The 12,680-nt window shown below is 35.3% G+C and overlaps 1 protein-coding gene across 1 annotated transcript in view; it reads left to right on the plus strand.

Moving 5' to 3' along the window:
- BBS9 (Bardet-Biedl syndrome 9) overlaps window positions 1–12,680 on the plus strand; it is a gene marked incomplete at both ends in the record, with an annotated part of 316,065 nt that overhangs the window by 78,628 nt on the left and 224,757 nt on the right. The window contains 3 exons of the mRNA XM_082499654.1: window positions 763–858; window positions 5,242–5,414; window positions 7,559–7,711. Of these exons, the coding sequence (XP_082355780.1) occupies window positions 763–858; window positions 5,242–5,414; window positions 7,559–7,711 (422 nt within the window). The remainder of the gene's footprint in view (window positions 1–762; window positions 859–5,241; window positions 5,415–7,558; window positions 7,712–12,680) is intronic.

Here is a 12,680-nt window from a genome sequence, read left to right on the forward strand (position 1 = left end):
GCCTAATGTGTTCCAGAAGAAGGTATTAAAATCTTCTGATTTCTGTCCATCCCATTGTCAGTGGTGGCAGGTGGGGAAAAAGCATGCTGTTTATGACGTGATCTGTGAAAGAACTTTGAATTCTTGGTGTATTCAATAAAAATTGTCTCTCTTCTACTCCCTGTTTTGCCTTATTTTCAGGGGAAGGTTAGGAGGAGAGGTGACATGGAGTTCTTTTTAAAATATGGTACTCTAAAATTGAGCCTTTTAACCTGGTATGATCCACTACGTGGAATGAAAAGAAAGGTGCGCATGCATGGACTTTGCAGAGTAGCTAGTTTTAACAAGCTAGATATTTGTTATGCTCTGTGCTGAAAGCTGAAAAGAGCACACTTAAACATTTTCCTGATAATCTCTGCATAATTTTTTCATAAATATCTGAATTAAAGTTGACCTTGCATCTGCTAAAAGGTGATAGTCTTTGGACCGTATGCTAATCACAGTTCTTTTTAGATGGCACAGACTGAACCTCTGAGAAATCTACCTTTTGTTTCCAGGCTGGGGAAGAACAACAGTGTGTGTCTCAGTTGTGAATGAAGGGAGGGTATACCAAACTACTACTTGATGTTCTTTGCTTCTGAGCCCTAAGAAGGGGAACAGTCTCATTCAGAATGCCTTTCCTAAATTGCTTGTGCAAAGGTTGATATGGTCCTGGCTATGGCTTGAGGTTTGTTGAATACCAGTGTCGAATTATAGAAAACTGTATTTAACTTTCTCTTTCAGACTTTGTTGATCCATCTGAGGATGACCAGGCAAATGTTCTGGGATTTCAGTTTTTAACTGGTTCAAAAACCACTCTTCTTGCTTCAAAAACATCACGTAAGTGCTATTAGTATTAATGTAAAAGAGACATGATCATCAGTTAATATATGTACAAAATGAGAATGTGGATCATACAAAGAAGGATAATCACTGTGTGAGAACTAACACGGGAGTTTCAAAGTGTTAACCAACTATTTCTTAACCCCCCTCAAGTATCTAATTATGTTACTACAGAAGGCACAAAATTTTATAACAAAAGATGATTTTACTCATGAATTATACTGTCATTATAATAATGGAAAAAACCCTCTCTTTTCCTCGAAGGTATTTTGACACCTGTGTTTGGAAGTAGTTGTCTACTGGAATTTTTGAAAGGGACTAAAACCAGGTTTCTAACTCTCCATTGACTTTCAGTAATCCTTGACTTTAATTAGGCATTAGACCCTACTTGCTTGCTTCTCTACATCTAAGTAAATGCCTGTCTCTATCTTTAGATGCCTGTATGCCTTTGTACGTAGAGGATTATGGATTCAATATCCTTCCATTATGTTTACAGAATGTAAGAACATGCATGTAGATATGCTGTTACCTGGTCCAGTGTCTCTTGTACAGGTCAGTTTGTGAATTAAGTAGTCATGTTCCAACCACCAGTGTGTTTGTGCTCTTTAAAAAAGATTGGTTCTCTTCATTTTGGAGAGTTTACGGTCTTGCCCTGTACAACTACTCAACTTGCTAAACTCTCTTGACGTGCTCATTGGAACCAAATCAGTTCAATTGTTTAGCGTTTTTCATGCCAGCAGAGCACAAAGTCTTCATTTAGTACAGCAGACTAACAAATTCAAAAGCTAGAATACCTATTGCGCATTGCAGAGAGTTCAAATGGAACATTGTAAATGTTTTATGAAAACTGTTTTGAGCGAGAAATCAGAATCTAGTTTGTTGATGTGAAATTCTTTCAACACAAAAATAATCTGCCTTACTGTTTTAAAAATCAGTATTCATGGTGGGTTATGTAAATACTGGTGGCATCAGCTGTGAGCTATGAGATAATATTTAATACCTTTTCTAGTGCATTAAATGTGTTAAAAACAGAAACCATCTGGAGAGTAGCTTCCATTGTACCTAGAATCATTTCACATTTCTAAGGTTCAAATCCATTTGTATTGGTTTGTGTATGCATTATTTGCATGCTGGTTTAATGTTTGTTTTTAATATTTGTTTAAATGGTAGATCTTAAACAGTTTAAACTAACTGGACACGCAATGATAGTTTCTAAAAACCAAAGAATTTAAAGGATTTATAAATAACTATTTTTTTCTGGATTGCAATTTAAATATTTCATTTGGACTTTGTTTTACATAGTTGCTAGATCTAATGCTGTGTAAGGGAAGAAATTGCGTCTATGTAATAAATGTATTTTAGCTTCTAGTGAAACTATAACTTATAATTTCCCCGCCCCAAACCATCAAGCTTTTCCTTTCAGGTTTGTTTATTCACTAGCTAGGAATGACACTGGCAGTCTTACTATAAACTTTCCCACACTGCTTTACTTGTGAAGTTCACTTTACAAAGGAGATTCAAAATATCTCTTTGTCTTAGTGTGACCACTCATTTCTTGTGTCTGGGAATCCTTACTTTAGAAAACAAATGAGTTGTTTGGTGCTACCTTCCATGTTAGCAGCCTGTTTCCAGCATCCACTTCATGCATTGGATTGGTTACAGAATTTCTTAGGGGGTTTGCTTATTTGAAATGTTACCTCAGTAAAACTTACTTAAAAAAAAAAATAAATTGTAAAAGGTCTGATACTCAAGCATGGTTCAGAATATTTTTATCAACAGAAACTATCCATAATACAAGAGCATTGTTTGGTAGAGTTTCGTTATATTAAAATGATTGTGCTTGAGTGGACAGATCTTCTATGGAACTAATGAATGCAGATGAAATGATGTATTATTTGGGAGATCCTTATTCTGCTATGCAGTTTAACACTGAGGTTACACTTTGTAAAAGTGCTTATGCAGCATTATCATTGTGGAAATGTTCTTCAAAAAGAAAATTTTATGTGTAGATAAATAGTGACTAGAAGTAATGGGATTTCAGAAAAGTAAAAAAAGTTCATTGGGACTAATCAATGCCTATTTCTGTTTTTCCGTGAAATAAGTTAATCTTGTACAAGGAAGAAGACATCTTTTTCCGTATCCCTTATCAAATGAACCTTAAGTTCTGAATGGGAAGAACTGTATGTAGGAATAAAAGTATCCAGGTTCTCTTGGGTTTCACTGCTGAAGCTGCAAACATGCATGACATCTGTTTTCATGTTTGTTTTTAATTGTGTTAGCTAATCCATTTTGAACAGTGTAGTAATTGAAGATGTTACTTCAGCCTGTCAAGAGGACTGCTGCGAAGAAACTCAGCCTGAAGTTCATTTTGACAGTTAATACATATTAAAAAGCAGCTTGCCCCATGTAGATTAAGGTTTTCTGCTGAATTTTTTTTAAAACTGTCTTTTAATTAAAAGTGTAAAGAAGGCTCGACTGCTAATTGTGGCTGGGTTTTTTCCAGCTGATGCGGGCTTCCTAGCTGAGAAGTGAACTGATTCTTCTAGACTTCCTTCAGATAACCTACTGACAGGACAACCATTCTTCATGCAGGTTGTGCTAGTTGGACAACCTGTTGTAGTGTTATAAGCCTTTGAAACCTATGTAACCTATTGCTGCTCCTCAGTCGCCTGCTTTTCTGTTTGAGAATTTTCTGAAAATCTATTGCAACAGAGCTCATTTTAACAAAAAGTTAACACATGTTGGTTAACTATTATAAAAGCACACGGTGAGCAGAAACACAGGTATTTCTTTAGTTTTTTCATTATATTTCTGTTTAAAGCATGTGTTTAGTAGAACTAAAGATTCTCAGTTTCCTGCAGTTTCTAATCTAATTTGCCTTTTTTTTGAGAGCTGGGAGATCAAGTAAAGCTAATGACTGCAATGCTCTCTACTTCAGCCATGGTAAAATTAGATTGTGTTTGTATTGACCAACAATGTATGGAAACTAAATATGCATTTTGGAGGAAATTATTTTTATCCATTTTAAACCATTAATGCATTAGATATGTCAATTATAAATGGAATGGCTGTTGATTTGGCCTGAAAACATCTGAGCTAATTTCCCTCAAGGAAAAATCACTTAAGGCAAAGTATGATGATACATCCAACTAAGTCCAGCCATTACATTGTGAGTGTTTAAAAAATGGATATTAGGTTGAATGTTATCTTTAGCAGATGGTGTTCTTTTCTTTAACAGGCATGTTTTTAAATAAAACTTGCTTCTTTCCTGTTACACTGTAAACAAAATTTGTCATTCTTTATTCAGTGAAATACGTATCCTGGGAATGATGCCAGTGGTACAGTCAAACAATCTTGAATTACTAATGTTGAGAAAATTTTAAATAAGTACATACAAGATCTAAAGAATTCTGGTTAATTTGATTTATTGTGAACCTTGTTAACAAGGGCAAAAAAAGAACTAGTTTGTATCAAACCCCAGCAACACTTTTTCATCGTAACTGCATTTCTATCTATCCCTTTGGTTAAGGTGTTGGTAGATGAGTAAAGAAATAAGGAACTGTTATTTCAAAGTTTTTATCTGGAAAAAAAAATAAAAATTAAAATGCTGCCATGATTTTCTGCAATGTTTTCCTCTCAACATCTAGTTAATTTTGATTTCCTGGAAACTGAAGAGAGGATTTTCCAAATGTGGACTAGAAACAACAGAAATAAAATCTCATCCCACTAGCTTGATAATTTGAAATTCACTAAAATGTGATAAGTTAAATTAATTTGCTTGGGCAGATAACACTGGCTAACAGGATTTGTTTTTTCACTTTTCATTTATATTAACACTTTCATTTCTACACTAAGCCATTTTTACCAAGCCACAGTGTGTAGATGGATAAAAATATCTTTCTACTAATATTAACTGTATCTAGAGTGAAGTGTCGAACTATCAAACTAAATATTGTTGTCTATGACTAGTTGGAGTAATACTGCAGGGAATTGGAGACAGCCTGTTGTTATGACTTATTATCATCCAGTAATTGTCTTGTTTCCTTGTTATGGTAGTTCTTCATAGCTTTTTGTTCTTCATGAACAGGCCCATACTCTGAAATAAGTTGTCCTGAAGCAAGAAATACTTTCATTTTTGCAACAAAATTGCCTGTTAAATTTAGTATAAAAGAGAGAGGGTATTTAGAACTGACATCAATAAAATACAATTATTTCTTTAATGCTTGTGAAAATGTATCTCTTACAAAAATCTCATATAGACTTCAGATACAGGTAGCGAGTTAAATTTCTGTGTTATCTAAACAATGTTGTATAGTGAAAGTGAATGAATGTGGCTTAAATGTGTGTTTATTGGTCTTGTATTTGTTCTTGTTTTCAAAGAACGATATAGGATCCAGAGTGATCAGTTAGAAGACCTTTGGCTGATAACAAAAGAGCTCACGCTTCGACTCGAAGAACACTTCAAGAAGCAAAACTGCAAAGATTTTGCATGTACCTTTTCTGGTTCAATTCCCCTGCAAGAATATTTTGAACTAATTGATCGACATTTTGAGGTATATTACATATGTGAATTGTTAATGTTCTGCTAGTTTAAAAATTGTTTGTATGTTAATACTGTGATGAAGCAGTTTATAACTATAGCTATCACAAGCATTTGGATTTCAGAAGTTGTATCTAAGATAGTGCTGGAAAAACGTCGTCATTTAGTTTTTGATGCACGGAGTATGCCTTGCATCTGAAACAGCCCTTGTGATTTGCAGAGAGCAAGTAACTAGTGTGCAGTCTGCAAATGATACAAATTATGGTACTAATATTCGCCCTTCTGCTCACTGGCTGCCCAGAAGCCATGGGTTCTTCATTCACTAACATAATGTTAATTGTAAAATAGTTTCTAAAATTTGTCGTTAGTTTTAGGCTATTTTACTCTTCCATAATAATGAAGCCATGAGCAGTTTTTTTTTTTTTTTTTTTTTTTTCTGAATCATCCTGGTAATTACATAAAAAGCCCCTTCAGATTTTAGAAAACTGACTGCCCTTGTAGAAGTAGCATTGGACTCTCAAGGAAGTTTACCAGACCAGATATAAAATAAATGTAATTGCTTTTTCCTGTTTGGTCATGCAGGTGACAATGAAAAATCTCCAATAGTTCAGCTAGCTTGTAAAAATAGCTTATAAAATAAAATACATGCACTCCACCACCCCCATCCCCAGCTTTTCCAGTAAAAAAAACAGAGACTAGCTATTTGAAAATTTCTATTAAACCCATTAACAGGCAAAAGCAGCACCATATATATGTAAGAGTGAGAAATCCTGTTGGATGCTGCCAAATTTTCTCTGAGGTGGAGCCATCACAAGAAAGATGGAAGTTCTAGTTAGGATTCTCTGGGATTTTTAAAAGGGTCGGCGTAAACCCAGGTTTCTCTCTCAAGCTCATGAGTTGTTATACTCTTAGTCTTTCAATTAAATGGAAATTCAAAAAGCTTGTGGTTTTTTTAGTAACTGGTATTGTAGAAATACCGTAAACATAGGCTGCCTAGATTGTATCACAAGCTTAAATACATTGAAGTTTGAAATACAGGTGTGATTGCTGCAATGCTAAGTTAGGATCTAATTATGTTGCAGCTGGCTATTTTGAAATTTCTGAAATTTTACAATAATTATTGGGTCTAAAAAGTATCAAATGATCTATCAAGGGGATTCTAATGCTTCCATTCCTGTTAATTTCAACACAGTCTTTTTTGGCAAGCTTGGGAGAATATTACCTGAGATGTCCCTTTTTTCCTTCTACTTCTAGAAAAACTGCATAATGTTTCTTTTTCTCTTAGCTTCCCTGAACTGTCCTTCATAATCATGTACTGACAGAATGGTATGTTTGCTTATTTTTAAATAGAATCTGTTTTCTAAATTTAGGAAACTTATTTTTTCTGCTCATTTTTGGGCACTTTAAAATGGATGTGTGTCATAATGCTCACATCTGGAAAGCTGGGTATCTTAATCTTTCTTCTGGTAACTTCTGCTAGTTACAGCATGTCAACTGTACAGAGGACTCCCAGCCTTTTGAATGACTCACCTTTATTTAATGATTTTTGTGTTAAAGGCATGTACTGGAAAATGGTAAGGTGATTAAAAGATAAAATGAATGAATTCTTATTATCTGGGCATTTGATATAAAATGTTGGTCAAAGTTTTGTGAACACTTGCTATTGCTGATCAGTATATATATAAAATGAAAAAGGATTTTACTTCAGAAAAAGACAATAATTCAAACAGTGTATAATTTAGAACTTTTAACCATGCTTAAAGGAATAACCAGTTACTTTCTACTGCAATGAAGATCAAGTCCAATACACTATGTGCATGTGTCATAAATAGCACACCAAACCAAGAAGAAGCCTTGAGAGCCTGATGGTGAAATTTCACTCTTGTTGTTAGGCTTCTTGATGAGATATTTATGCATTTTCACAGATTATTGTGGCTGTTGGCAATTAGTTCATATTTCAGTGGCAAATGATAATTCTTGAAAATATTAGTAAGCTTCACGAGGAGTGTAAAATATCAGACTGGTATAAACGACATCATATTTGAATAATACACACTCTCCCAAAAATTTTACTATCGTTCTTCCATTTCATTTAGAATGTGCATGCCTAATGGATATGACCCTTAACCTGAATTCTTGAAAACCCTTAAATTGCAGCTTCGTTTGAATGCGGAAAAATTTCAGGAGCTGTTATCTGAAAGGGCTGTACAGTTTCGAGCTATTGAGCGGCGATTGCTGACACGATTCAAAGACAAAACTCCTGCTCCTCTTCAACATCTGGACACCTTGCTAGAAGGAACGTTCAGAGAGGTCAGTACAGTTTGATTATGAGCCTAACCTTTCTTTATGTTGTTGGTAAAACTTAGCTTAAGGCATATAAGCTATGCTTTCCTGGTTACATTTACCATTCAAGAGACCAGGAAGCAGTAATTTGTTTAACCTAATATTCCCTGTAACTTTCCAGATGATTTGCAATAGTTTTATTTAATCTGCGACCACAAAATCTTTACTCCTGGGTCACACCAGCCTGACAGCACATCATTCTTTCCTAACTGATGTTGATAGTGTAAATATTTTATAGTTCATGTGAAAGTATTTTATAGTTCATAGCTTGTGTAAATATTTTATGGTACACTGTAAACTGGTGGAATGGTTTGGCTGGTGTAACATTCACAACAGAATTGTCTGAGGCTGACCATGTCCTTCCTTATGGGGATTTTATGTTCTAATCATTTCAGAATGTGATAGCTGCAGAAGAACAATATTTTAAAAAAATTCATTCCTAAGTGATCCCCATACTGGAAGTACACAAGGAATAAAACATTTTTTCTTCATTTTCCTGCCTCAGCCATGCATTGCTTTAGATAAATCCTTGTTTCATGATGTGTCCCCTTTGCTAAGAAGTTACTTCATGTGTTTTGTGCTTTTCTGTTGGAGGATCTGATTTTACTTTCTAACATGCCTCGTTAGAGAAGTGGAGTCACAATTAGATTCTGTACTGGTAAAAAGACTTACCTTTATGCGCTGCTGTATATCACAACAATGAAAAAAAAATGTGTTAAGGAAAAATATTTTTCCTTACTGTTTGATCTAAGAAAACATTTCTCTAAATTGGAGAAAACTGCCTTTCCATGTATGACTAGACATGAGTCAGATTACCTTTGTTCCAGTCTTTTACTGTGAGTGAATTAACTATGAGATGGTTAAAGTTTGAAAGTGGGGGTTTTCTGGTTACTTTAAGAAATAATAGGTATTGTTGTGATAGGTGAGTGGTTCTTTAACACTTTGAAATGGCATGGCTAAATCAGCCCTAAAGATAAACAAAAGTGAGTCTCTTGAGTCTGCTTTTGCTGTGTAGAACTGTTGCCTTTAAACTTAAAAGCAACTGGGATGTGCTTGACAGTTTTCTTATGCAGTTGAATTGAAAGATGAGTTCTGAGAATATGACAAAAATCAGGTAGTTGAAATAAATGCGTATTGCAGAAACTTATTTTCTAAAGGTCCTTCAAACCAAAATCAGATGGGTGCTTTTCTTAACAATTACTTTTGTAAGCTTTTTTTAATTAGAATTAATGTAGTTGAAAGGAGAATGAGGAAAAAAGATTTCTTTCCAGAGAACAAATGCTTACATTTTCCACATTTGTTAAAAATTTGTTTTAGGCAAGCTCACATTTTTCTTAGTGGATTTCCTTTGTCATTTTCTTTTGTTCATGTGAATCCCCTTGCAACAAAGAAATGTTGTTATTGTTAGTACAAACAAAAATGTAGTAAAATAGTAATTACCACAGAGACTCCACTGCTTCATATGTTGTTTTGAAAATGAGAGCTGTCTCTTTGCTATGTGGGTGAAATTAAATTGCTTGATGATGCATTTTCTATATTAGAAGAGACCTTGTTTCTTTAATTCAGTATCATCTTCTGTCTTTATTTGAACAAGTATATCTAATGCAAATAGTTGAAGTATTCAAAATATGGTACATATGTTTTCAGTAAAAGAATAATGAGGCCAGATAAATAAGAACAGTACAAAGCCTCACTCCAAAAATTCTTTTAAGCGTGCAGCCTTTTTGACATTTGAATTAATATGATTGTATTTTTGAGAACACTGCTTTTCAGAAGAATTGTTCAAACAAGTTGTCTCTATTTTTCCTTTTGGAAAGTTGTCTGTTTCAAGCACCATGGCTGTGTTTAGTAGTTTCTCTAATGCAGCATGCATTCGATGAAGAATGATGGTCCATATCCCATAGACTTGTAGTGGAATAACTCTTATTTGCTTCAGTGGAATTTGGATTGAACTCTGAATAAGTGATGTAGAAGTTTTAGGGTTTTTTTTGGTAATAAAATAGATACGATAAATCCCACAATAAAATACTCTGTTAGAAAAGAAATTTATTTTTATTCTCTTACCATTGTCTGAGAATCTCCTCTCCTCCCTTATGTGAAATATTTTTATAATGAGAAAAGAAAAATTTGCATTTTTTTTATCCCCACATTTTTCACCAAAGTAATTGTTATCTACAAAGAAAGGCTTTGTTACTTTTTGCATTGGGTTTTGAAGTATATGTTTTGGTTTTATAGTGTATTACAAACCTTTTCATTTAGAACAGGAAGGAGTTTCCCGATAGTATGAGCGTGCGATTTTATTATTCTTTTTAACCCAGAATCTCTAGGGCTTGACAAACCTGATCTCCTTCTATGATAAGGTGACCCGCTTAGTGGATGAGGGAAAGGCTGTGGATGTTGTTTGCTTGGACTTCAGTAAAGCCCTCGACATAGTTTCCCACAACATTCTCTTGGAGAAACTGGCTGCTCGTGGCTTGGATGGGTGTACTCTTCGCTGGGTAAAAAACTGGCTGGATGGCCGTGCCCAAAGAGTGGTGGTGAATGGAGTTAAATCCAGTTGATGTCTGGTCTCAAGTGGTGTTCCCTAGGGCTTGGTACTGGGGCTGGTTCTCTTTAATATCTTTATCAATGATCTGGACAAAGGGATCAAGTTTATCCTCAGTAAGTTTGCAGACAACACTAAGTTAGGGCGGAGTGCTGAATTGCTTGTTGGTAGGATGGCTCTACAGAGAAATCTGGACAGGCTGGACCAATGGGCCAAGGCCAATCGTATGAAGTTAAGCAAGGCCGAGTGTCGGGTCCTGCACTTAGGTCGTAATAACCCCATGCAGCAGTACAGGCTTGGGGTGGAACGGCTGGAAAGCTGCCCAGCAGAGAAGGACCTGGAGATGTTGGTTGACAGCTGGCTGAATATGAGCCAGCAGTGTGCCCAGGTGGCCCAGAAGGCCAACAGCATCCTGGCCTGTTTCGGGAATAGGGTGGTGAGCAGGACTAGGGAAGTGATTGTTTCCCTGTACTCTGCACTGGTGAGGCCCTACCTTGAGTACTGTGTTCAGTTTTGGGCCCCTCACTACAAGAAAGACATTGAGGTGCTGGAGCGTGTCCAAAGAGCAACAACAAAGCTGGTGACAGGCCTAGAGAACAAGTCTTATGAGGGAACAGCTGGGGGAACTGGGGTTGTTTAGCCCGGAGAAGAGGAGGCTGAGGGGAGACCTTATCACTCTCTACAACTACCTGAAAGGAGGCTGTAGAGAGGCGGGGGTCGGTCTCTTCTTGCTAGTAACAAGCAATAGAACAAGAGGAAATGGCCTCAAGTTATGCCAGGGTAGGTTTAGGATGGATATTAGGAAAAAGTTCTTCACATAAAAGGTTGTCAAGCATTGGAACAGGCTGCCCAGGGAAGTGGTGAAGTCACCGTCCCTGCAGGCATTTAAAAGACTGGTAGACGTGGTGCTTAGGGACATGGTTTGGTTTTGCAGTGATGATCTTCAAGGCCGCTTCCAACCTAGGCAATTCTATGATTCTATGATTGGGCTCTGTATGAGTTACATTCTTAATAGAATATCTATTATATCTTAGGATTTATTTTTTTTTAAATTGAAGCTATAATGGTATAATCTCTCCAAATTCACAAGGATATAAAGGTGCCTCTTATTGCTTCCCTTATTTACTTGCATCAGAACAGTTATACAGCAGTTATATAACCTTTGTGTGAAGAGCCTTTTTTAATATAAATGAAATAATGGTGAATATTTAACTGATGTAGTTTCATTGCCTAGGTCTGATACATACCCGCTTTAAACTTATTCTGTACAGTTTCTTTGCCCACCTGCAAATTGTTCTGAATTTCTGAACTGATTTGAGTTTTACAACTGAAGTAGATTGTAAATGTTAATTTTCAGATTTTCAGCTTCAAGTAAGTTGTGTTTGTTTGATATGTAGGTAGATGTACACGTGTGCCAAACCTATAGATACCAAACCACAGAAAAATTTATCAAGCTGCATTTGATTCTCTGGTAAAAAGCATTTCTATTTATGAACTAAATTTTTGTATTAGTCCTTGTATATTACCAACAAGGCAGGGTGTATTTAGTGCTACAATAAAATTACTAATGGCTTTATTATAAGAAAACTAGCCTTACTTTTCATCTTCACAATAACAGAGAAATGTATAAGCAGGCATCAGTGTGTGCAATGATGAAAAGCATACTTTTGATTTTATAGTCCTGTTTAATTTTCTCTTGTAGAATTTGTCTTTCTGAAGTAATATAGGTCTAAATAGATTTGAGTGAGTATTACGGCACTTAACAAATAGTGACATAAGGTGTTCCATTTTGGAAAGAAAAGCTATTATGTAGTAGGCTTGTATGTTAGAAAAAGGAAATATTCTTGCGATGTTTAAGAATGATTTGTAGGAAGGTGCTATGAAAATAATGGAAAAAATCAATTTGCAATAGACGCTGTTTGTATGTATAAATTAATTTCTTGATCTTTGGCTAAAAAAATTGCCAGTGCAATTGGACATGCTGCTAGCTCTAGTTCTAAGAAAGGAATTTAATTAGACAAATTTAAAAGCAATTGAACAGTAGTTGAGATTGTTTAGATGTTTTGTAGTTTAAAGGACTTCAAATATGAAATGAGATTGCAGCAAATTTTATGGTAGCTGATGTAAACAGCACGTACTTTGTATAATACTCACCTACTAGAGACATGTTATTGCTTGAAAGTGTAATTTAATGATCTTTAATCTCTACAATGTGTTTTCTGTCATATTAAAGTTTGGCAGTAGCTGCAGGTGCTTGCCCTGGAATTATAATTTTCATGTATTGACTCTTGACATACATTATTTGTGTTTCCAGGTACAAGTTGGAATTAACAAGTGTCATAAAAATCAGACGGTTCAATTTCTTGTTTCAACCCACGTGGATTTTATCCT

This window comes from Vanellus vanellus (assembly GCF_965231255.1).
Source record: "Vanellus vanellus genome assembly, chromosome: 2".
Lineage (NCBI taxonomy): Eukaryota > Metazoa > Chordata > Aves > Charadriiformes > Charadriidae > Vanellus > Vanellus vanellus.